At 52.5% G+C, this 22,036-nt stretch overlaps 1 protein-coding gene across 1 annotated transcript in view; it reads right to left on the bottom strand.

Annotated features, from left to right (window-relative positions):
• Positions 1–1,995: 1,995 nt before the first annotated feature.
• GRK4 (G protein-coupled receptor kinase 4) overlaps positions 1,996–22,036 on the bottom strand; it is a 41,778-nt gene continuing 21,737 nt past the window's right edge. Inside the window, exons 7-15 of the mRNA XM_061145137.1 lie at positions 20,805–20,945; positions 18,452–18,642; positions 14,638–14,675; positions 11,694–11,783; positions 10,403–10,611; positions 7,143–7,280; positions 3,998–4,135; positions 3,437–3,571; positions 1,996–2,226 (exon numbers count right to left, since the gene is read on the bottom strand). Of these exons, the coding sequence (XP_061001120.1) occupies positions 2,173–2,226; positions 3,437–3,571; positions 3,998–4,135; positions 7,143–7,280; positions 10,403–10,611; positions 11,694–11,783; positions 14,638–14,675; positions 18,452–18,642; positions 20,805–20,945 (1,134 nt within the window). The 3' untranslated portion in view covers positions 1,996–2,172. The remainder of the gene's footprint in view (positions 2,227–3,436; positions 3,572–3,997; positions 4,136–7,142; positions 7,281–10,402; positions 10,612–11,693; positions 11,784–14,637; positions 14,676–18,451; positions 18,643–20,804; positions 20,946–22,036) is intronic.

The following is a 22,036-nucleotide window of genomic DNA, read 5'->3' as shown; positions in this document are numbered from 1 at the left end:
ATGCCTTTATGAAAATTACCTATTTTTCCTTTGGATCTATTAACATGATTTATTATTTTACTGGATGTCCTGCTATTGAATCATCCATCTCTTATTAAAATAAACCCAGCATTTTGATGTGGTACTTTATAATGTGTTGCTGGATTGTTTGATGATATTTTAAGGCTAATAAATATTCTGTTCGACAATATTTTAAGGATAATGAGCTTAGTCCCTCAGTTGTGTCCAACTCTTTGCAACGCCATGGACTGTATGTAGCACACCAGACTCCTCTGTTCATGGGGATTCTCCAGGCAAGAACACTGGACTGGGTTGCCATGCCCTCCTCCAGGGAACTTTCCCAACCCAAGGATCAAACTAAGGTCTCCCGCACTTCAGGTGGATTCTTTACCATCTGAGCCACCAGGGAAGCCCTTTAAGGATAAGATTCTGGTAATATTTTAATGACTTTGTATTAATAAAAGAGATTGGTATAGACTTTTTATATAAGGTCTTTGGTAAGATCTGGGTGTCAATTTATACTTGCTTTATAAAAAGGAGTGGGAAATTTTCTTCTTTTTCTATGTATTCTCTGGAACATTTAAATGCCATTGAAATTTACCTGCTCCTCAAAGTTTTGCTAACATTCCCTGTCAGGTCATCTGAATCTGGTGATTTTCTAAAGGGTAGTACTTTGGCAACTTCATTTCTCATCCTGAAATTAGTCTGTCTAGATTTTCTATTCTACTTATGGTTAATTTTGGTAAATTATGTTTCCCTAGAAATGCATTTCATCCAGGCTTTATGTTTATTTTCATAAAATTGTACATAGTATTCTGTGTCTTTTATTATCTCTCTGATTTACTACTCTTGTAACTTTGTGTATTTGTATTTTCCCCTTTTATTTTTCTTGATTAGGTTAGATACTGATTTATCTATTTTATTGATTTTTGAGAACAAATGTCTTTATCATTTAAGCTGTAGTTTTTCTCTTTTATAGCTATTACTTTCTTTCTTTTTTTCTGATTTTCCTAAATGTATTTTTCAATTCTTTTGAGTTAGAGGCCAAATCCATCTATTTTGGGGCACTTAGTTTTGCTGATACTAAAAGTGTACATCTTCTCCTGGAGCACTGCGCTTTAGGTTTATCCCATCCATGAGGTATGTGAGTCTTCTCATTTCTCGAGGTCCTGCAGCTTTGCATTACATCACGTCCTAAGCCCAGGAAGACTTCAGTAGAGGCTATTAGCCAGGGCCATTTTGTTTTCTGATTTTGTTATTAATTTGTAGGTTTATTGTATTTGTAATCACATACTCTACTATACTTAAATCTATTCAAATTTTTTGTTAGGATTTCCTTCCCCCCCTTTTTTTTTTCTTTCCCCCTTTTTTTAATGAGGATTTTCCAGACCAAGTCCCTGCTGTTTGGTTCAGGTCTCCAAGGTCGGGGCCTTGGATCCCACACAGCAGGTAGCAAGAGCTCCCCAGCAAGCCAGAGGACAGTGAGGGTGACTGACGGCAAACCCAGGGCCACCAGCAGGGTCACCGGACCCAGGATGCTTCCACCTCCTCCCCCAACCAGCTCTCCCTGTCAGCTGGAGCTCTGGCCCCGAGAGGCCCTGCCAGGGCAGCGCACACCAGGCCACCCCCCTGCCCAGCTCCAGCACCAGTGGCTCTGGACACCCAGCCCGGGAGACTCACAGACACGCTTCCAGCCTGACAGCCACACCCCAACCTCAGGGTCCTGAAAACACCCTCCTTCCGAGGGCGGACAGGAGCACCCTGAGACGCCCCACAGGCGGTGGGCGGCAGAACCTCAGCAGGAGGCACAGGAGCTAGGAACACAAACGCAAAGAGCCAAGACCTGCTAACCCATGCTGACGCCCACTCACCCACACCCAGAGGAGCTCGGGGAGGGGGGGGGGGGGGCCTTGGGCCCCTTCCAGGCCTCCCCTCCCCTCTCTGTGGGGACACACCACAGGGTGTCCACACCCGGGGCCTTCCGGGCGTCCCAAGTCCTCAAGTGGCCTTTGGTTCAATCCAGCTTTAGTGAAACGCCAGTTCAGGCATGAACGTAGAAAACGGGACAGACTCCCGAGCCGTGTAAGGTGAGTCGCACACGTTTATTGCGGGTCCCAGGTGGGACGGGGCCCCGGCGCGTGCTCCGGTGTGGTCTGGCCGCGCAGCGCGTGCTCACCGTCTGGAGGACGCCAGCTTCTTCTTGCTGGAGCGCGCGTTGAAGCAGCCCTGCAACAGAGGCAGAAGGCCGGTCAGGCCCCTCCCGTGCGAGGGGCTTGCCTGCGTCGTGTGTGCGTGCGTGTGCGTGCAGGCGTGGCCGGCTCTGTGTGACCTCATGGGCTGTAGCCCACCAGGCTCCTCTGTCCATGGGATTCTCAAGGCAAGAATACTGGACTGGGTTGCCGTTTCCTTCTCTGAGGGATCTTCCCAACCCAGGGAAAGAACCTGGGTCTCCTGCATTGCAGGTGGATTCTTTACCATTGAGCCACCAGGGAAAACTTAAGTGCAGAGAAAACTCTGGGGGGAGGAAGTGCTGACTTCCAGGCAAGCAAAACCCTTAACCGTCCCCTCCCACGTGCTTCAAGTGGCGCAGGATGCTCGATTCAGCAGAGAAGGGCGCCGGTGCGTCCCGCTCCCCCACTGGTACGGCTCGCCCCATCCCGCGCCCACCGCCCAGCTGAGCCCCTCTTAGCATGCGGGGTGGACGGCTTCTTCTGTATGACTGTGTGGAGGGTTCCCCTCACTGTCTGTGAGGCCCCCACAGCGTGGACCCAGCGATGACTCCCACTGAGCGACGCGAGACACCCAGATGAGCTCGGGTTAACTGCTGCCAGGCCCCAGTTCTGAGAGGAGGCCTGGCCACACTCTCTGGGTTTATACTGAGACACGATGGATGAGAGGTTTAGTGGATGACGGAGGCAAAATCCCTCTGGAACGGACAGGGTATACGGCAGGATGATCCACTGGTCCAAGGAGACTTGGAAACCATTCCTGAGTTTAATGCTACCACGGAAAGCCTCTCCAAACACTCTTCCACGTTCAAAAGAAAATCAGCTTTCCCTGTGATGCACCAGCTCTGAGAATCCGAACAACACCGGGCAGAAACGGAAGGGACCTCCATTCTTTTACGTTGGTTCTTCATGATGCTTCACGAGCCAAGTGTAAAATGCGTTGTCATGGACTGTGGGGTCTCTCTTCAAGTGCTGGAGCCATTTCTTCTTTTGCGATCAGGACAGATTTCATACCCACAGCAAACATCCCTGTGAAGGCTCTTCTCGCTGGGCTCAAACACACCACATGGGTAGCTTGTACACTGTGTACATCATCTTACAGAACAGGCACTGCAAAAAGAACGCTGAACAAAGACAGCTCTGCCGTGGTGAAATACACCTTGAAATAGGTCACACTAAAGTAATAACATAGCAACCGTCACCCTTACCCCTCTAGAGAAGAGTCTGTAGAAGAAGCCTCTCTTCTGAGGCCTGGGAACTTGCTGGTCTGTCTTCTCATCTGGCTCTAAAACTGGCTCGTTTTCAATTTCATTGATGTCCTTGAAACACTCAGACTCAATCATCTGCAACCACAGAAGGGCAGGACAGAGAAGTGACGAAGGTCCACGTCCCCCACAGCCTCCAGCCCAGCATTCAGCAGCCACTCTGCTCCCATCCCTGGTTCCCACTACCCCCACTTCCTGACCTCCTCCTGGGGTAGGTCATGTGGCTGCCAATGTGACCCTCCAAAGCATGAACCTGTGGCAACTCAGGGAGCAGGACTCAGGTTGGCAGACCTCAGGCCCAGCAGACCCCAGAGCCACCTCCGTCCCCCTCCTGAGGGGCCAGGGGCAGCTCCTCAAGTAATTTTACCTCCAAATATGTGCACACGCACAGGCACACACATAAATGGGTGTGTGTGCAAAGCAGCTAGAGAGCTATTTCAAAGCAGAAGCTGTTCATGTCTCGGGGGCAGTAAGGAGCTGCGGTCTGCACCGCGGGGACAGCACCTCATTCTGCCAGGGGATGGAGACACAGCCCGTGACGAACTCGCTGTAGAAGCCGCTGTCGGTGCTGTCCAGGTGGATGCCCCGCACCGCGGAGAACTGCTCGATGTCCAAGATGTCCTTGCAGTAAACCGCCTGTGGCTGCCGGCAGGAACAGAGGCGTGGCTAAGGGCTGCCTCCAGCGCGCTCACGAGCCCAGGACGCAGAGGCGTGCACAGCTACGCGCCTCTGCTCCGCACCCTCCTAATTCTCAGAGCCACAGGCCCCTGCTCACCTACCACGCTCGGCCACAAGGCCCCAGACGGCCCCCTCTCTCCTGCATGGAAGCTGGGTCACAGAAGAGGCCGGGGATGGAGGAGGGCGGACAGGATGCTCTTGCTGGAGCACCATCCCTGAGCTGGGAGAGGAGCCAGGCCCGCAGCCCCGCCCGCACCAATAGCTGGGGGCACGTGGGACCCAGGGCCACCGCCTCTGAAGTGGGAATCAAGGGCGGGACCCCCGGGTTCTTGGTTAGGACTTGGCCATCCCACCAGACGAGGAGCTGGGAGCCCCGGGGGGGCGGCCCTCAGGGGGCTGTAGAGGGGACCACGGGGAGCACTGAGGTTGTAGGTCAGAACCCTGTCCCGCCCCCACACCAAACCGCCCGACACTCGTCTCGGATGGATGCCGCTGTTCACAGCCTCGGCCCCCGGTTGCGTGCAGGAGAAGCCCCAGGACAAGCCCGGCGCCTCTGCCCCTCACTCCGCGCACCACCCGGCGTGCCCTCCCTCCGCCTCAGGATGGCCGCCTGGCCGGCCCCCACGCCCCACGGCTGGCAGTGCCCAGCGCCCGGTGGGGAAGGCCCCGCGAGGCCCCGCCAGTCCCCTCACGCCGCAGCCCGCCTGGCTGCCTGGCTCAGCGAGGCCAAGCAGGTTCCTCCGAGACGCTGGGGCCTGGAGCCGAGGCTCCGGAGCCATGTTTTGCAAGGACCCACTCAGAAGACCGAGCTGCGGCCACAGCACATTCCACACAAACACAGTGAGTCCTGACTTGCAGAGCCAGACGATTTTAACGGCACATCTCAGGTTCATCACAGAACATTTCATGCACAGACGGGCACAACAAAGGACACAAACCCTGTGTACTGACGGAGGCAGGAGAGATTAAGAAGAGGTGGCAGCAATACGCAGAACTGTACAGAAAAGGTCTTAAGGACCCAGATTACCACGATGCTGTGATCACCGAGAGCCAGACATCCTGGAGCATGAAGTCAAGTGGGCCTTAGGAAGCATTACTATGAACAAAACTAGTGGAAATCATGGAATTCTAGCTGAGCTATTTTAAAGCCTAAAAGATGATGCTGTGAAAGCGCTGCACTCAATATGCCAGCAAATTTGGAAAACTCAGCAGTGGCCACAGGACTGGTAAAGGTCAGTTTTCATTCCAGTCCCAAAGAAGGGCAATGTCAAAGAATGCTCAACCCCCCACACAACTGCACTCATTTCACATGCTAGCAAGGTAATGCTCAAAATCCTTCAAGTCAGTCTTCAACAGTATATGAACAAAGAACTTCCAGGCATACAAGCTATATTTAGAAAAGGCAGAGGAACCAGAGATCAAATTGCTGGATCATAGAAAAAGCATGAGAGCTCCAGAGAAACACCCACTTCTGCTTCATTGACTTCATTTGCTGTGGATCACAACAAACTGTATAAAATTCAAGAGATGGGAATACCAGACCACCTTACCTGCTTCCCGAGAAACCTGTATGCAGGTCAAGAAGCAACAGTTAGAACTGGACATGGTTCCAAATAGGGAACTGGAACAGACTTGATTCCAAATAGGGAAAGTAGAATATCAAGGTTGTATATTGTCACCCTGCTTATTTAACTTATATGCAGAGTACATCATGTGAAATGCCAGGCTAGATGAAGCACAAGCTGGAATCAAGATTGCCAGGAGAAATATCAATAACCTCAGATATGCAAATCACACCACCCTTAAGGCAGAAAGCGAAGAGGAACTAAAGAGCCTCTGGATGAAGGTGAAAGAGGGGAGTGAAAAAGCTGGCCTAAAACTCAACATTCAAAAACCTAAGGTCATGGCATCTGGTTCCATCATTTCACGGCAAATAGCTGAGGAAACAATGGAGACAGTGAGAGATTTTATTTTCTCGGGCTCCAAAATCACTGCGGACAGTGACTGCAGCCATGAAATTAAAAGACGTTTTCTCCTTGGAAGAAAAACTATGACAAACCTAGACAGCATGTTAAAAAGAAGAGACATCACTTTGCTGACAAAGGTCTGAATAGTCAAAGCTATGGTTTTTCCAGTAGTCATATGTGGATGTAAGAGTAGGACCACAAAGACTGAGTGCTGAAGAATTGATGCTTTTGAACTATGGTGCTAGAGAAGACTCTTGAGAGTCCCTTGGACTGCAAGGAGATCAAACCAGTCAATCCTAAAGGAAATCAACCCTGAATATTCACTGGAAGGACTGATGCTGAAGCTGAAGCTCCAATACTTTGGTCACCTGATGCAAAGAGCCGACTCACTGGAAAAGACCGTGACGCTGGGAAAGACTGAAGGTAGGAGGAGAAGGGGACGACAGAGGATGAGATGGTTGGACGGCATCACTGACTCAATGGACATGAGTTTGAGTAAACTCTGGGAGTTGGTGATAGACAGGGAACCCTGGCCTGCTGCAGTCCGTGGGGTCGCAAAGAGTTGGACACGACTGAGCGACTGAACAACAACACGTTCATCATATCCTACAGAGTGAGCCCATCTGCACACTTCCTACTTCGCCTTCGGTAGCCCAGGGCCACCCTGGGGACGCTCCTCCCAGCTCCGAGCTTGCAGGCCCCGCCGGGCTCTGGGGACATAACCCTCTGTGGCCCCACAGCACACTCACCAGGGCCACTCCAGGGCCCGCAGCGCTGAGCCAGGATCCGGTGAGACCCAGCGTGGGGAGGCACATTCAGGACTAAAGAAGCAAGGGTGCCAGCCGTGACAAGGGAAGGGCCCTTGTGGGGTAGCTGGGGAGGGTCAGGGCTGCCGAGGTTCCTGGCAGGGCAGTGACCCGGGAGGGTGGCTGCAGCTCGGGCGGCAGAGGGGCCGGAGGGCCAGAGAGGACAGGCCACCCCACTGCCCTTGGCAACACACTTACATCAGGGTGGAAAGGCGGGTCTAACATGTGGGCCTCCAGTCGCCTGAAGTTGATGTCCCTGAACACAGGATGTCCCTTGACTTCAGCCGCCCCTTCGCCCCTGCAGCCCAGGCGCTGCTTAGGATCCTTGGTGAGTAACTGTGGAGGAGCATAAGTGAGTCAGCCAAAGCTCCCAGGGTAAAAGGAAACCCCCGAATCTCCACAATCATGGCCAAAGAATGAGGGAGGCAAAAAAAAAAAAAAAAAGAATGAGGGAGGCAAAGAGCGCCTCCAATGAAACAGTCACTCAGATTTCAAAGAATAAACCAAACCTCATCACTGCAGATTTTACCGATTTAAAATACGTAACGCTTCCAAAAGGAGTTCAAACTAAAGTTCTGCCTCTGAGCTATCAAAAAAATTAAAAGTTGACTAAATAAATCCTTAAGAAAAGTTTAACCCTGTAAAAATTAGGGGATGTTTTCTCAAGAAATAGAAGCTGTCTGGGAACTTCAGACACACCACTTCCATGCCAAGTGACATGGATAATTAGAAACCACTTTAATTTATTCATTAAACAGATCACTAAGGACCTCAGATGAAACAAAAATTTAGCAAACCTAGTTCTAAAAATTGTAATTCTTAAAACTAATAGACTTCAAAAGTATTCCTTACTTATACATTTACACAGGCAGACCTCTGAGCGATGGCAGGGTTGGATCCAGGCAACAGCAGCTAAGTGAGTACTGCAATAAAGCAGGTCACACGGATTTCTCAGTTTTCCAGTGCATATAAAAGTTACATTTATATTATTATTGTTGTTTAGTTGCTCAGTCGTGTCCAAATCCTTGCGACCCCATAGACTGCAGCACGCCCGGCCTCGCTGTCCGTCACCAACTCCAGGAGTTCACTCAAACTCATGTCCATTGAGTCAGTGATGCGATCCACCCATCTCATCCTCTGTTGCCCACTTCTCCTCCTGCCCTCAGCCTTTCCCAGCATCAGGGTCTTTTCCTGTGAGTTGGCTCTTCCCGTCAGGTGGCCAAAGTACTGGAGTTTCAGCTTGAGCATCAGTCCTTCCAATAAATATTCAGCATTGATTTCCTTTAGGATTGACTGGTTTGATCTCCTTACTGTCCAAGGGAGCCTCAAGAGTCTTCTCCAACACCACAGTTTAAAGCATGAATTCTTCTGTGCTCAGCTTTCTTTATGGTCTAACTCTCACATCCATACATGACTACTGGAAAAACCATAGCTTTGACTAGACAGACCTTTGTTGGCAAAGTGATGTCTGCTTTTTAATAAGCTGTCGAGGTTGGTCAAAGCTCTTCTTCTAAGGAGCAACTGTCTTTTAATTTCGTGGCTTCAGTCACCATCCTGATTGATTTGGAGCCCAAGAAAATGAAATCTGACATTGTTTCCACATTTTTTCCCATCTATTTGCCATGAAGTGATAAGACCAGATATAGTCTATTAAGTGTGCAATAGCATTATATCTTAAAAAAAAAAGTACATAATTAAAAGATAATGCTGCTGGCGAAACAGTAGCAATAGGGGCTTCCCTGGTGGCTCAGTGGTAAAGAATCCGCCTGCCAATGTAGGAGATGCAAGAGACGCCAAGTTCAATCCCTGGGTCGGAAGGTCCCCTGAAGAAGGGCATGGCAGCCCACTCCAGCATTCTTGCCTGGAGAATCCCATGGACAGAGGAGCCTGGAGGGCTACAGTCCATGGGGTCGCAAACAGTCGGACATGACTGAGCACACACACACATGCCTATGCAGACTTGTTTAACACAGGGTTGTCACACACCTTCAACTTGTAAAAACAAAACAAACACACACAGTATTTGTGAAGCACAATAAAAATGAGGCATGCCCACCCATTATTGGCAAAAATCAAATGGCCTTCTTCCACAATTTTCAATCAAAAAGATCTGCCTCGGCTCAAAGGTACACAACAAAGATCTGGACCTTGGAAACCTGGCCAAGGCCAGGGGCTGGGAGGAGATGCCAAGGGCTGGACCAGCCCCTGCAAACAGGGTCCTGGGGGCAACGCCGGCTGTGAGCTCAGGCGTCTCGCGTCGGCAGTGCAGGCACGGGCAGGACAGCGCCACAGGCACCTGCCCTGGCGCCTCCCAGGGAGGCTGCCTGCCCCGTGGCCTCGGCTCTCAGCCGGAACCCACGCCGCTCCCCTCCACAGACGCGGAGAGCTGGGCCTGCCCCAGGCCTGCACACCTCTCAACACCGAGGCTTTGGCCCGGCCCTTCCCCCTTCCTGGACCCCCTCCCCACCCATCCCCAGCTCCCAAACCCTGCAGGCGATGCCTCCCCGCTCCTTACCCACTCTGCCAGCACCGAGGGCCGAGTCCCCCACCCGAATCACCGCAAAGCCCTGGCTGGCCCCCTCCTTTGTGCTGGCCCATCGCCCCCTGCCCCCTGCCCCCTGCCCTCCACCCACAGCCAGCCCCTCCCGCTCCCCCAGGCAGAGCCAGGCCTCACAGCCCACCCACCGCCCTGAGCAGATGAGCGCACCAGGCATGAGCGTGGAAGGGGTGAGACTACTGCCCCTGTTACTCACTGCTGGGCAGGGGCCCGTGGGGGGCTCTTAATAACCCTCCTGAATGCAAACGAAGGTTAAAGTTTGCTCAGAAAACCCTTCATGTTGGCTTAAGAGAAGTAAGTGACAAGGAGCGCTTCTCTCTCTCCTTACAGCAAACTCTACCTGTACCTGGGTCCCTGGTTGGAGCAGGACACCCTTTTAATCCTAGAGGGAGAAGCCTTGCCTTGGAAGGGCACCCTACCACCCTGGGGACCAGGCACACCTCCCAGCTGGGAAAAGCCAAAATGCTGAGCCTAAACTGGCTAGGCCACAACCCCTGAGGTTCCTCCACCCCAAGTTACCACTGAGATCAGACCCAGTGCCATACCCGACTTCTGGACTCTGAATGACATGGGTTCGAGTTCTACTACTCTCCATAAGTGTTAGGACCTTGAGCAGCTTGCCCTCAGCCTGCTCTTGCAGCCACAGTGGCAGGCGCGTGGCCCACCATCAAGCCAGGCGCTGCAGAGGGCCCCGAAGGGTCTGTTGCCTGTTAGTGTCCTGTGAGGCTGGCCAGGACCCGGCCTGCCCTGCCCTTCCAGCAGCACCTTCGGGGACAGCACACAGTGACCTCTGCTCTGCTCTGAGTGACCAGGGCCCCCGAGAGGAGGCCCCTGCTCAGCCCGACCGAACTGACGGACGGCTGCGCTCCCCACCCTGCTGCCCCACCCGACCCCGACCCACCATGCTGCAGATGGACCTGGCGTCCTCGGAGAACTTCTCAGAGTACTGCTCCGCCTCTCGCTTCACTCTCCGCTCCACCTCCTCACGCTTGACCTTCTCTTTGTATTTTTTGAATGGAGAACGGCCCTCAATCATCTCGTATATCAGACAGCCGAGCCCCCACCAATCGGGACTGAATGTGTAGCTCTCGGAGCTGATAACTTCTGGAGCTGCACAACAAATACAGGAGATTTCAGTTAAACGTCCTTGTGCTGAATGGCAAACAACTGCAAAAACCACTACAACACTGTAAAGTAATTAGCCTCCAACTAATAAAAATAAATGAAAGAAAAAAAAATAAAGTTAATGTCTGTTTCTACACGATGAACCCTGGAAACGTGAAGCTAACAAGGCAGACACAAAAGGCCAGACAGTGTGTGACTCCACCCAGATGAGGTAGAACAGACAAGTCCGTGGAAACGGAAAGTCCATTAGTGGCTGCAAGGCTGGCAGAGAAGGTGAGGAGCTGGGTAACTGCTAGTGGGTGCGCAGCGTCTGTTCTGAGGGGATGAGAAGATTCTGAAATCAGGGCTGATAGCTGCACAGCTCTGCCTATGCTGAGACCCCCTGGACAGTACACTTCAGACGGGCGGACTGCGTCCAGTGGACACGACCGTGCTTCTACCGCAGGGAGCGCTGGTTTGACTCCTGATTGAGAACTAAGATCCCACACGCTGCTGTGGAATGGCCAAAACGAACATTCGTGGGTTTTATGGTATGTGAATTATATTTCAGCAAAGCTGTTATCAGAAACAGTTCCCACTGTTCAGAGTATGAAGTGAACCGCTGCAGAGTAACTACCGTGGCAAACGGTGCTCTGTGGGAGGACCACCCCCCCATCAGGCAAAGCCAGGCCCCCAGGCTAAGGCCCCAGCAGCCACAGTGGACGCCGAGGTCAGTGCAAGACTCAGCAGAGGCCCCCAGCTCACTCGTATCGGGGGCCCCCTGCTCGGGCAGAGCCAGGCGGTCCCTGCTCGGAGCTGACCCAAGACCTGGCCTCTGGTTCACGAAGCCTTCGGAATGACTTGGTCACATTCAGGAGGGGTGTGTGGAGCCAGCTAGGACAGCGAGGAGGCCACTGTCCCGTCCTGGCTCTGCCCCAGGTGATAAGGGCAGGTGGGGGCAGGTACAGACCTCAGATACCACCACGCTACCCCACAGTGGCCAGGACGACCCCAGGACCCTCCACACGGTCAGCTCTCTGCATCCTGAGGCCGGGAGTGCGGGGAGAACCGGGGGGCCGGTCACGTACCCATGTAGCCCAGTGTTCCAACTCTTCCATTGATCTTCTCCCCTTCTGGGACCTCCAAGGCCAAACCAAGATCTGAAATCCGGATGTGTCCTGCATGCAGCCAAACACAGGACACAAATCACGGGTGCCAGCTGACACTTGGACAATAAATAATGGAAAAAAATCTAAAACACATGGATGGAAGTTACAGCAATGCATACTTGGAAACATTTACATCTAAAATTATATGACGCTTGTTCTTTGGAAGAAAAGCTGTGACAAACCTAGACAGCATATTAAAAAGCAGAGACATCACTTTGCTGACAAAGGTCCAGATAATTAAAGCAATGGTTTTTCTAGTAGTCATGTATGGATGTGAGAGCTGGACCGTAAAGAAGGCTGAGTGCTGAAGAATTGATGCTTTTGAACTGTGGTATTGGAGAAGACTCTTGAGAGTCCCTTACAGCAAGGAGATGAAACCAGTCCATCCTAAAGGAAATCAGTCCTGAATATTCATTGGAAGGACTGATGCTGAAGCTGAAACTCCAATACTTTGGCCACCTGATGCAAAGAACTGACTCACTGGAAAAGACTGATTACTGGGAAAGATTGAAGGCAGGAGGAGAAGGGGATGACAGAGATGAGATGGTTGGGTGGCATCTCTGACTTGATGGACGTGAGTTTGAGCAAGTTCCAGAAGTTGGTGAAGGGCAGGGAAGCGTGGTGTGCTACAGTCCATGGGGTCGCAAAGAGTTAGACACAACTTAGGAACTCAATAACAACAACAACTATAGAAGATACAAACATAATGCAGTTCTCTTTGTCAACTCAACCACCTGCATAATTTCATAAACCAAATCCCCCTTAAAGTTTGCAAAACAAACTGCTTCCATATTCAGAATGGACAAATAGTAAATGTACCTTGAAATGTAGACGAATAGACAACAGCTTTTTTTTTTTACCCTAAATTCAATACAAATATCAAGTTCTACTTTACACATGAAAACGGAAAACCTAACAAGCTGTCTATAATGGAAATGAAGAAGTACTTGAGGACAATCCTATTACTCTTATGGTCTATGGCTTACTGGTAGAAAATTAGTTCTTAAGAATTTTAATTCCATAACAGTAAAAATACTAAAGTCAATTGCATGTTTTAAGTCTGAGAAACTAAAGTATAGGTAGAATTACATTTTAAAAAATTAAAAGAATAGGAAAACACAAAGAAAAGATTTAAAGTCTCCTGAAATCAAGACAAGCACAACAAAGCTTTGTCACTTCTTTCTATTCTTAATGGGAATGGGACCTGGTCCCATTCTGACTACCACAGAAATGATGCTGGCTGCCTGCATTTGGGCAGGACGAGGCAGGTCTACACCACTCCTGGCCACAGCTGGGAGCCACAGGACCAGTCAGGATGGACAAAACGTCTGAGCGGGAGACCCACACCAAGGCGCTCTGCTGGGACAGCAGGTGTTTCCCTCGGGAGCACCGGCAAAGCCTGGTCAAACCAGACACTGCCCACCAGGAGCAGGGGACGCGGAGGCTCCCAGTGGCTCCCGCCGGGACACCTGCCAAAGCTGGGCGCAGCTGGACCCAAGAGGGGAGAAGCCTGAAACCCTGGTGGCTGCCATGGGGGCACAGACGCCCGGGCGGGTTCCACCACTTGTGCAGAGCCTAGTGGAGAGACCTCACTGGAGGTGCGCTTCCTCCTGGGACTGTCAGGAGCCAGAGCCAGCCACCCAGGCGAGGGCGGCGCGATCTGCCCAAGGTGGACTCATTGCGGGAATGACAGACTCGTTTAACACTGGAAAACCAACTGGTGGATTAACCATATTAAAAAAACAAACAACACATAGTCATTTTGGGAGAAAACACACTGACAAAATTCAAGTGCCATTTTTTAAAAAGAAAAAATTCTTAAATCTTAATTTCTATAAAAGTACTACAGCATGGATTTCCCTGGTGGTCCAGTGGCTAAGACTTCACACTCCCCTGTATTGGTTCCATCCCTGGTTTGGGAAACTGGATCCCACATGATGTGACTAAAGACCCCACAGGATACAACTATTAATACAAGATCCGTGTGCTGCAACAAAGACCCAGCACAGACACACAAACATTTAAGTACTACAGCAGATTCCATACTTCATGGTGATATGCTGAAAGGCTATCCCTGAGATCAGAAATAAGGAAAGGACTCCTGCTGTTACAACTTCTAGTAAACACTGGGTTGAATGTCCCGAGGCACCAAACAGAAACCAAAGGCCGGGACCTGGAGAGGCAGACAAAGTGGTCATCTGCCAAAGGCATGAGGGTGTATGCAGAAAGTCCAGCAAGTCCACAGCCTTCCAGAATTCAGGAACTTTAACATGGTCACAGCCATAAAATCAACTGCAATTATAACTGAAAGCACAAATCACGAAAGAAAAAAATTAGAAGATGACTTCATTAACTTAAAAACATTTACATTTTATAAAGGACTGGCATAAAAAATATACAAAGAACTCTTAAAACTCAACAATAAGGAAAAGAAACAATTAAAAATGGGCAGAAGACCTGAAAAGACACATTGCCAAAGAAGATAAACAGGCGGCAAGTAAGCCCAGGAGAAGCGTCATCAGGGAAATGCAAATCAAACAAGAGCCCAGGCCGCACCTGAGAGAACGCCCAAGCACGGAGGGCGTGGACTCACGCCGCTGAGAATAAAGCAAGGTGACCCAGGAGAGAGAGGAGCAGGAGAGGAGACGCTGCTCTTACTGCGAGTCAGACTGAAAATCGGAAGCGCCTCTGCTTCCTGCCTAGACACAGGGGGACGCGGGGAGGCCCCGTTCTGTTTCTGGGAGGGCGCACACCCAGGGCGTCGCCTGCTGCTGACCCCTGGCGGCACGAGGTGGTAGTCCACCCTGACTTCCTGCGAGTCCCTCTGAACAAAGTCTACGGGCGGCGGGAAAGGCTCGCTCACCGTGATCATCGAGGAGAATGTTCTCGGGCTTTAAGTCCCTGCAAGGGAAGGAAACAACAGCACAAAGTCAGTGATTTGGGCCGCGACACTGGGCTCCATCGGTTTCAGGGGGAAGACCCGCAGACAGTTCCGCGCTCTGAGCCGCGGCGGCGAGCCGGCAGGTAACGGCGCCTCCGTCTGCGGGTCCGTGGGAGCCCGCGTGTTGCCACAGGCTCCAGTGGCCACGAGGAGGAGAGGGCGGCTCTACAGACGGCGTGCAGTGAGGGCGCAGAGCTCACCGCTCCGTGCGGGTGCTCGGGTTTCGCAGGAGGCGATCAGGCCGGCGGTGAGGAGTCAGTCCTTGACGAACTCGGCTCCATTTCTCTCACCATTAACAGAGTGTCAGGAATGTCTACGACTGGAAATCCCCCATACGAGAGGAGTTCCATTTCAGGGCCAGATCCTGGCTCTGCCCGCCGTCAGCAACGTGGCCTCCGCGTCCTCACCTGGAGGGCCCATGCGCAACGCCTGCTTCCAGGGCTGGGCAGCATCCAGGGAGGCCAGGCCTTGTGTCGGGGAGCGTGTGACCCATGGCACTAACTGTTTATCACAGTTCACTGCCAACTAGGGCAATGCCACAAACTTCAAACATGTGTGTGTGTCACCAAAGACTAAAATATCTAAATGTGGTATCTCAAGCTACTTGTTTTTTTCCCTGAGCAAGGAAAAAAAACCTAGTTTTCAGAGGATTTATATTTAGCTCTGACTTCAGGTGTGGTCCTGTCACACTGACCCACCTCACTCAGCACGGCCCCTCTGCAGCCACGTCTCCAGAACCTGCAGAGGAGACCGAAGTCAGCAGATCGGAGCCGCTGTTCCGAGGCGCTGGTCCCAGGAGAGTCCCACAGAACCCGGTGCCAGCTCAAGGGGCGGGGGCCGCAGACACTGAAATGCCCTGGGGTCAAAACCGCAGGCCCAGAAGAGACCAGAAGGAACACGTGGGCATGGGGCTCTGTGTAGACACCCTTCCTGGGAAGACACTGTCACTGGTCTCCCTGGGGAGCAGAGAAGGGAATGGGCGCCCTCTGCCTGCCCTGCCCAGCCACGGGCAGTCTGGTTTTTTCTCTGTATTTAAAGAGTCCTGGTAAATGCTGTCGACAAGGTAACCCTCCTTGACACGGGATGTTCACAGGCACAACCACACGCACAGGACAGCCACCAGCCTGCCTCACCTCAAACGCCTCACCAGGCGCCCTAAAGCCCCACTGCCCCAGGGCAGCCAACCCGGGGCCCAGCCAGAGACCCACCGACTCCTGGCCACCTCCTTGCCTGGTGTGAGAAGCTGCCCTAAAACACTCCCACCGCCTCTGCACTCAGCTGTCAACCAACCACCAGTCACCTGCTCCGAAAGGAGACACGCAGTATATACTACACAAAATAATAACAAGAGTAGCAGTAACAGTGGGCTTCCCAGTGGCGCTAGTAGTAAAGAACCTGCCTGCCAATGCAGGAGAGGCGGGTTCAGTCCCTGGGTCGGGAAGATCCCCTGGAGGAGAGCACGGCAACCCACTCCAGCATTCTCGCCGGGACAAGCCCACGGACAGAGGAGCCTGGTGGGGTAGAGTCCATGGGTCTCGAAGAGCTGGACACGGCTGAGTGCCGGAGCACGGCAGTCACGCCCTCAGCACCTCCTTCGGCGCACTCACTGGGTACCAAGGTGTGTGCTTAAGCGTTTTACACACGTCTCCTGGGACGATCACAGCGTCTCTGGAGGCTGTTTAGACACTCTTGGGGTGTAGGTGCCACACTCAGGGTGCAGCCATGTCACTGGATCACTTGGATGCCAGGCGACAGGCTGGGACCAACGCCAAAGCAGCGTGCCCACACCCTGCCCTGCCCCACACCCTGGGCATCTGCCAGGGCAGAGCGCCGCAGCTCAGGTTACAAAGTGCTGTCCTCTCTCGCGCCTTCCCTCAAAAACCACTTCCCCAGGGAGCGGCCTGAGGCCCAGTGGCTAAGACTCTGAACTTCCACGCAGGGGCCCCGGGGCTCCATCCCTGGGAGGGAACCAGACCCCACACACTACATCCAAGGACCCTGCCTTCCACTGCTGAGGCCTGGCACAGACAAAACACGTAAAAAACAAACATTCAAAAGTTTAAAAAGCCCCTCCTGTGTGCCTCTTCTTTTCTGACTTTGGAGCTGCTAAAATAGGACAGCATTTTAATTTTTACCACCTCTGTGCAAAGAGGGGAGAAGGCAATGGCACCCCACTCCAGTACTCTTGCCTGGAGAACCCCAGGGATGGAGGAGCCTGGTGGGCTGCCGTCTTTGGGGTCGCACAGAGTTGGACACGACTGAAGCGACTTAGCAGCAGCAGCAGCAGTGCAAAGAGGAAGACGCTCTCTCTAGGACCTGGTCTGATGAGAGCTGTCAGCGGCGGTCTCTGAGGAAAGGTAAGAGGGCACGGGGACCTTCCCCGTGAAGGGCCTTGGAGGCGGGACGAAGCCCCGCCTGGCCCGAAGGCCATGGCTCGTTCACCCAAAAAGATGCTTGGGGGCGCCTCCTGATGGCAGGTGTCGTGGACGCAGTGGGCACGAGGCAGACCTGCTCAGCCAGAGGGCATCCGGGAGCCCAGGGCAGAAGGCCGGGGAGCGGAACTTCTGACCAGCGCAGGGAGTGCGTCTCAACACCAGAAGCAGGCCAAGGCAGCTCAGCCGGACTTAACTGTAACAAGCTCACTTCCTCCAGCAGCCACGTAGGAATCAGAGCTCCTCCAGCCCCCCTGTAAGCCCCAGAGCAGCAGCCCATGCCCCCACCTTCTGCACAACTCATGGTGGGTGGGACCGTCATCCATCAGCCCAGCCTGCTGGGAGCTGATCCTCAGGAAATACTCAACTTGGCTCTGGGCCATGAAAGATAAAGAAGAAAAATCACATCAGAACTGGGATGGAGAGGAGGAAGGTCTTCAAGGAAGCTGGTCAGCCAGGGGGACCGGCCCCAGGGTGGGCAACATGGAGCACTCTGAGGACCAGCCAGGGGAGGGGGCTTCTAGGAAGTGCCGTCTGTGCACTAACTCTGCATGACAGCGGGAGGAGCCCGGGAAGACAGGCCCCTGAGAGGGCAGGTGCATGAGCAGGGCAGGGGAGACAGGAGGACGCCGGACAAGCCCGGGAGAGCAAGCCCGTCTGAGGAGGACGTGACCTCAGCCACTGACCGCGGAGAGTACAGAGGAATCGCAGGAGTACGCAGGGCTGATTTGGGAACCAGATTCAGGGAGGAGGCGGGCTAGAGGGGCAGGAGCAGGCAGTTCCTTCTCGGGAACTGAGAAGGCCAGCTGGACGCGCCCACTAGGAGACGAGCACACACGGCCCGCAGGTGGACGCGCCGGGCTGAACACAGGGAGCGGCCTGGGGGTGGCCCTGAAGTGTCAGCTCCCAGGACACCAGCTTCTAAAGGTGGTGGAGGGGCTACTGTCCCTAAAACCTAGATTTATTCATCACACAAATCTAATTCCATCTACGGCATTTAATTTTCTCTACTGAATTCTAAGATGAAAACAGTATTAAAATAAGTACAATTATTTCAGAACATTTGTTGGAACATCGTCCCCAGACCGCAGTGGAACTGTCAGAATGTCTAAGAACCTTGGAAACTGGTTCCTCTCGTGCTTGTGAGCAGCATGACCAACTTAAATGAAAAGTACTTACCAGAAATAGAAGAGAACTAAAAAGAAACCCAAGGTCTGCCCCGGATTGGCCATACTTCCAGCATGGTGATGGCGCGGCCGGCCGGGGCCCCGCCCCCGAGTGGCGCCGGGGCCCTGTGTGCCTACCTGTATACGATGCGCTCCCGCTGCAAATCCTCCAGGCCACAGCACAGCTCGGCCGCGTAGAAGATGGCTCTCTGCTCCTCGAAGCCGGGGTCGCCCAGGTTGTAAATGTGAAACTTCAGGTCCCCTCCGTTCATGATGGTTAGCACCAAGCACAAGGACTTTCTGGTTTGGTATGTGTAACATAGACTAACCTGAGGACAGCAGCACAGTAGGAAGCAAAATGCAAAAACCTGCTCGTTCACTGGCGACGTACTCTATTTGCAAGGAATAATGAGAACACCAAAACACTGCCTGCTTTGGGGGAGAAGTACACCGTGCACCATCTCAAACCTCTACCTGATGAGGAATCTAACGGCTGCTCGGCGTTGAAAACAGAGCACTTCCTATGTGCATGTGTGCTCGGTCGTGTCCAACCCTGTGAGCTCATGGACTGTAGGCCGCCCGGCTCCTCTGTCCACGGAATGTCCCAGGCAAGAATACTGGAGTGGGTTGTCATTTCCTTCTCCCGGGGATCGTCCCCACCCAGGGATCAAACTTGAGTCTCCCACGTCTCCTGCACTGGCCGGTGGATTCTTTGCCGCTGAGCCACTGGGGAAGCTGTGTCTAAGCAAGTAGGCGCCAACCTTCACAAAGAACCTGGCGTGGCACCCCTGGAAGCTACATTCTGATTGTTGGGCACCGGCACTCCACACTTGCGGACTGTCTGCGCTCAGCGTGGAAGTCAGACGCCTCCGGCAGTGCAAGAGGGGTCCAGAGCCGCTCGATTCTTCCAGCGTTGTGTCACCAGTCACACCCTGAAGGGGCGGGTCTCTCCTGTGGTCTCACCTCTGGCACCTCTGTTACGTGCACACGTAGGGGATACGTCTCAGATGTGCCCACATACTGGTTTTGTGAGCCTCTCTCCTGAAGTGCCTGTTCAAGCTCTTCACCCCCTTTCCTACGGGTCTGCACGTCAGTTTACACTCATGAGAACACACACACACGCCCTTCTGGGATTCTGGCTGGGGCTGCATTTCACTCATCTTACTGCCATCACAGCCCTGAGGCTCCCAGTCGATGAACAGGGCACCCCCACCATTTGCATAGGGCATCTTTAAGTTTTTGTAAATAGTGTTTTACAGTTTCGAGTGTAGAAGTCTTGCACATTTCATTGGATTTTTGCCTAGATTCTGATGTTTCTTAATGCTATTGTAAATGGTTTCAATCAAAGTTTTTCAAACTGTTTTCTATCTAATTGGTGCCATATCTAATAACCTGGCCAAATTCTCAACCAGTTATCTAGAGAGTCTTGGACTGCCTACACACACAGTCATGTTGTGGTGGGGGGTTGGGGAGGGGCTGTGGGGAGGAGAGGAGATGAACTCGACAGAAGTACCAGTCAGGACCCCCTCAGATTGGCCGTAAGCAGGAAGTAAGGAAGAGAATCAAGGGCAAAGGAAAGTATTTCCAGGATCCTGGCGAGAGGCCAGGAGTACAGAAACCAAAATATTGTATTTCAGTAGAATAAACCATAACTATTATCTATGTCCCTTTCACAGCGCTAGACTAGATTTTGGGGTTTGGAGGTAGTTACACAAATATGTTTAAAGCGACTCTAAGATGAGCCCGTTTTATCAAAGGTTTGTACATGTACATAGGTTGTAAAGCATGTACATAGGTTGACATGCCACACACGCAAACCCTTGCTATTAAACGAGGTGACAGCTCTGAAGGCCTGTCTGTCTTGGAAGCTTTGTGTCAGCACAATGCCGCTGACCTCAGAACTGAGAAGTAAGTGACACCGTGCAGCCTTTTGTAAGTTGCCTTTCCCTCTCTTCCTTCAACATGTAATTAGGTGGAGGAAGCAGCTGTGGAGATGAAAACCCCGCTACTTAACGCACAGCCTGGACCCAGGACCCCTGGGCTCAGCCCTGACCCACACAGGGAGGGTGGAGTCAGGCCTCAGACAGCTGGGCCCGCTGAGGGCGAGTAGTGACCCAGAAAGAGGGCGGAGGCGGGCACAGACGAGGCCTGGGTGAGGGGCTGGGCAGAGAAGCATCTTCAAGCCTCTCACCCATCTAGGGCTTCGGCCAACCACAGCGTGAGCCCATCTGCTGATGCCCCCAGAGGGCAGAGGGTCAACGCCAGACCAGGGGGTGGGGACAGGGACAGACTCGTCACAAACCGCCTGTCTGTGTCCGGGGAGGGCTGGGCAGGACAGTGGAGGGCCGCTCCTGCACCGCTCCCCGCCAGCGGCCGGACAGCGAGCCCCGCACACGCTCGGCTAGGACGGGCTTGTGTCCAGCGGCAGGCGCGCTGGACAAACGCCACTTGCCCAGCTCCCCATCCCCGGGAGGACAGAGGAGATACTTACTACAAACCTACTGTGTACTTTCTCTAGGATCCTTTTCTCGTTTAGGGCCATGGCCTCCCCTTTCCTTCTCTTTATCCTTTTCTTCTCTAGCTTCTTACAGGCGTACATTTTTCCTGTAGCTCGCACTTGACAGGCACAAACCTAGTTTTTGGAAAAAAAAACAACAGTTCACATCCACTTGGCAGTTCTCAGGCTACCAAGAGAAAAGAGTGTTCTCCATGACAACTCCCTCTGGTCAAGAGCAGCATGGACTCTGTGGAGCCAAGACCATGGCCGTCACGGCCGCGGCTGGGTCCCCGTGGGCACTGCCCTCTGACCCTTGGGTCCTTGTTTAAGAAGGGAGCTTATGAACCGAGCACAGAGATGGCAGAACTTGCTCTGTGAGATCCTGATGCATCTGCTTAAATATGTCTCCCCGCGTCTTTCTACTTTCTGCACAAGAATGAAAGTTTCTGACAGTAAATATTCTTGATTACTTTTAAAATGTGTGTATTTCATAGAATCCATAGACTTTCATACCTTTATTTTACTTAATTAGTTCTTAAAGTAATATTTATATGTTACTTCACATTATGAAAACTTCCAAACAAAGGTAATCGAAGAGAACAGTACAGCAAAGCTCCCAGCTTCCAGCCTTCCCTGGAGGCTCAGTGGCAGAGAATCTGTTTGCCCATGCAGGAGCTGCAGGAGATGTGGGTCCGACCCCGGGTCGGAAGGTCCCCTGGAGGAGGAAGCAGCGGCCCACTCCAGTACTCTCGCCTGAAAATCCCACGGACAGAGGAGCCTGGCGGGCTACAGGCCATGCAGTTGTGGAGTCGGACACAGCTGAGCAACTGAACCACCACCACCAGCCTTCCTGCTCCCAGGCTGTCCACGCAGGCTGTCAGGGTTCCGCTGCCTGCCACCCGCCCCACACCCCAGACACACACACCCCACATCTGCACACACACATGCCACACACGTGTGCACAAGGATTACTTAATTTTTTAAATTTTAACTAAATTAATTTTACATATTTATTTATTTGGCTCTGCCGGCTCTTAGCGACAGCATGTGGGATCTCTGTTGCATCACGCAGGATCTTGAGGTGGGACATGTGAAATCCAGTTCCCTGGCCAGGGATTGAACCTGGACCCGGTGCATTGGGAGCACCGAGTCTTAGCCATGGACCACCAGGGAAGTCCCCCAGAGGATCACTTTAAAAGCGAAGACATGACACAATTGTATCCATC

This window comes from Dama dama, chromosome 6 (assembly GCF_033118175.1).
Source record: "Dama dama isolate Ldn47 chromosome 6, ASM3311817v1, whole genome shotgun sequence".
NCBI lineage: Eukaryota > Metazoa > Chordata > Mammalia > Artiodactyla > Cervidae > Dama > Dama dama.
Note: the sequence above shows the minus strand (reverse complement) of the source record. Positions and strands in the feature narration are given on the sequence as shown.